Source organism: Bison bison, unplaced genomic scaffold, assembly GCF_000754665.1.
Source record: "Bison bison bison isolate TAMUID 2011002044 unplaced genomic scaffold, Bison_UMD1.0 scf7180017864260, whole genome shotgun sequence".
NCBI classification, from domain to species: Eukaryota; Metazoa; Chordata; class Mammalia; order Artiodactyla; family Bovidae; genus Bison; species Bison bison.
The window spans coordinates 511087-515036 of NW_011494832.1; the positions used below are offsets into that span (position 1 = coordinate 511087).

General features: G+C 36.3%; 1 protein-coding gene across 1 annotated transcript in view; it reads left to right on the forward strand.

Annotated features, from left to right (window-relative positions):
* Positions 1–3950, forward strand: part of FBXL13 (F-box and leucine-rich repeat protein 13) — a 203763-nt gene that overhangs the window by 164360 nt on the left and 35453 nt on the right. Inside the window, exon 16 of the mRNA XM_010848085.1 lies at positions 2899–2982. Within this exon, the coding sequence (XP_010846387.1) occupies positions 2899–2982 (84 nt within the window). The remainder of the gene's footprint in view (positions 1–2898; positions 2983–3950) is intronic.

Sequence of the window (3950 nt, forward strand, 5' to 3'; positions counted from 1 at the left end):
CCAGCGTTTCTCATGATGTACTCTGCATAGAAGTTAAATAAACAGGGTGACAATATACAGCCTTGACGAACTCCTTTTCCTATATCGAACCAGTCTGTTGTTCCATGTCCAGTTCTAACTGTTGCTTCCTGACCTGCATATAAATTTCTCAAAAGGCAGATCAGATGGTCTGGTATTCCCATCTCTTTCAGAATTTTCCACAGTTTATTGTGATCCACACAGTCAAAGGCTTTGGCATAGTCAATAAAGCAGAAAGAGGTTTTTCTGGAACTCTCTTGCTTTTTCCATGATCCAGCGGATGTTGGCAATTTGATCTCTGGTTTCTCTGCCTTTTCTAAAACCTGCTTGAACATCAGGAAGTTCATGGTTCACATATTGCTGAAGCCTGGCTTGGAAAATTTTGAGCATTACTTTACTAGCGTGTGAGATGAGTGCAATTGTGCGGTAGTTTGAGCATTCTTTGGCATTGCCTTTCTTTGGGATTAGAATGAAAACGGACCTTTTCCAGTCCTGTGGCCACTGCTGAGTTTTCCAAATTTGCTGGCATATTGAGTGCAGCACTTTCACAGCATCATCTTTCAGGATTTGGAATAGCTCAACTGGAATTCCATCACTTCCACTAGCTTTGTTCATAGTGATGCTTTCTAAGGCCCACTTGACTTCACATTCCAGAATGTCTGGCTCTAGGTGAGTGATCACACCATCGTGATTATCTGGGTCATGAAGATCTTTTTTGTACAGTTCTTCTGTGTATTCTTGCCACCTCTTCTTAATATCTTCTGCTTCTGTTAGGTCCATACCATTTCTGTCCTTTATCGAGCCCATCTTTGCATGAAATGTTCCTTTGGTATCTCTGATTTTCTTGAAGAGATCCCTAGTCTTTCCCATTCTGTTGTTTTCCTCTATTTCTTTGCATTGATCGCTAAAGAAGGCTTTCTTATCTCTCCTTGCTATTCTTTGGAACTCTGCATTCAGATGTTTATATGTTTCCTTTTCTCCTTTGCTTTATAATACATGCTAATTAAATATTTATCTAATGAATAATAAATTAAGAATGAATGAATTTTCTCTAGACCTGAGATTCAAGACTTCTAAGGTATAAAGAAAGACTGTAAAATGTTGGAACCATCATTTGCTTCAGAGAACACCTTCTAATTTGGAGCATTTATAAATTTCAGTGCCAAGGCCTCTAATTATCTGTCCATAGTCTGTTAAATGTCATACTTAGCAAGTATACTTCATTATAGTTCATTTAAAAAATTTCTAACATGGCCTACATAGAAGCAATAAAAAGTGAAAACTTCAGAGAAACTATTTAGAGATAGTTTCATAAAACAAATTCCACATAGAATAATAAAACATGTTTAGCTATTATCAAGCATAGGGCAAATAGAAAAACTGAATCACTTACTTGATATTTTTGTTCAAACAATTTAGTTTCTATTGGGAGAGTATCTAAATTCCAATTCTTTTAACATGAATAAAACAGCATCCACATCTGGAACCCAGACCACATGTGATGGCTTCACAGAGTGCCCATTCTTTGTTTTGAAACAATGAGACAGAAAATATAATGTGTTCCTAGGAAAGGAATCCACATTTGCAATGAAATGAATAAATTGGGTCATTTTATTTTTGTGTGGCGTACAGAACTGTTAAATGAAATGAGAAATTGTAATTTAAAAGTGACTTCAATCAAGCAGAATTTCAAGTACTCTTCTCTTTGATATGCATTTTATTTTTGAAAAATGAAAGGTCCAATATGTAAATCGGTAAAAAAAAACAGCATATAATACTTGCATGACCCATTTTCAATTATAGTCCAAATGTGGTTTTTATGATTAAAAGGTAAATCAGTCCTGAAAATAAAATGTGAAAAGGACAAATCATATACCATTTCCAGCATTTTCCCCTGCCAGCCAGCTCTGGGACCATAAAAGGAGGAGAAACTGCTCTAGTCTATATAGTCTAGGAAGCATATACAGGAAATAGAAAAGTAACATGATCCTGAATGCAAAACAGAAGGATGGCATTTATAAGGCACAACAGTCAGTTCCTTAACTGAATGTTGTACCAGCTTAGGAGAATAGGTACTGAGAAATGGGCCAACCGACGAAAGTGAAAGCAAAAGTGAGTTGCTCAGTTGTGTCTGACTCTTTGCCACCCCATGGACTACAGCCCATCATGCCTCTCTGTCCATGGAATTCTCCAGGCAAGAAAACTGGAGTGGGTTGCCAGTATTTTCCAAGGAATCTCCCTGACCCAGGGATTGAACCTGGGTCTCCTGAATTGCAGGCAGATTCTTTATCATTTGAGCACCAACAAAACCACACATTAAAAAAGTGAAGAGCTGAAAGTGAAATCTATTTTTTTTAAATAAAAAGAAACAAAACTTTTAGCCTGAAAAAAGAAATGAACTACTAGTGAATAATTATCTGTCTATGGGCCTTTACCTAAAGATGTGTTTCTTCTCCCTCCAAGCAATTAAATATAATAAAATGAGCTAAAGATTTTCAGATTTTAGGCTAAGCATAAATAAGAATTTATTGATAAATAGATTCATTAGCCACATGAAGTGTCTTCAAATAAAATAAAGCTGTAAACTTAGGCAACTGAAGATTTCTTTACATTGATTCATGTAACATTTACCTGAAAACAGGAGGCAAGATAAGAAGTTTTCTGGTTCTAGGATTTGTAATACTTTTTGTAAAACATTAGAGATAACCTGAAAATTTTATTGAATAATGTTGCCTAACCAAAGTGATTGTATGATTAAGTCTAAAGAAATATAAAACAGAAGCTAAATATTTTTAGTTGCATAAACTGTTGTTATCTTATTGGAAATACACCTTCTATACTAATGTATTATCAAATAATCTTTATATTAAACATTTTTAGGGTTTGATGACACTTTCCAGACATAGAAAATTAAAGGAACTTTCTGTGTCTGAGTGTGATAAAATCACCGATTTTGGAATCCAGGTAAGACAATTATGTTTTTTGTTGTTGCTGTTAAAGAATTAAGATTGAAAATTAAGTGCAAATTGAATAACCTTTGTGGGTAACAATAGGAAAAAAAAGAAGCGGAATGAAACTAATAATACGTATGTGATCTTGGTTGAGCCAGGATCAACTCGGCCTTTAGTCAGGTCTCCACAGCCTGAGGTGATTGAGAGGATTTGCTTTCCCTTGTTTTCCTGTCTGCTCTCTCCCTTCCAGATGTCAGACTCATAGGATAGACAGGGATAGGCTGACATTTTATTTGGAGAATAATGAACTGCAATGTGGTAAAAGTCTTCTCATATCAATATAACAGAAATGTTCTGTAGAAAGAAATGTTATATCATCTAACCATGAAAACTGGGGGAGTCTGAAAAATTATACCAGGTACTTAACCATTAGGGACTAAGTTATTCAAACATAATTGGTAGTATACTTTGCCAGGATGGAAAGCATGAGATAAGTAATTGGATAAGATAAATGATTGTATGCTCAAATGGTAATTTAAGAACTCATGAGAAGTAAATTTCCTAGACTTGGTGTTGAGTGATAGATAGGAAGTCATAAAGTAGTTATTGTGAGCAAGCCATACATGGTGTTTATCACAACATTAAGCATCTCAGTTTGCTGTTAAAAGAAGACAACTGAAATTATATATCATACTTGTATTGAACTAGGGCAAAATCTGGTTCAGATCAGATCAGTCGCTCAGTCGTGTCCGACTCTTTGTGACCCCATGAATCGCAGCACACCAGGCCTCCCTGTCCATCACCAACTCCTGGAGTTCACTGAGACTCATGTCCATCGAGTTGGTGATGCCATCCAGCCATCTCATCCTCTGTCGTCCCCTTCTCCTCCTGCCCCCAATCCCTCCCAGCACCAGAGTCTTTTCCAATGAGTCAACTCTTCGCATGAAGTGGCCAAAGTACTGGAGTTTCAGCTTCAGCATC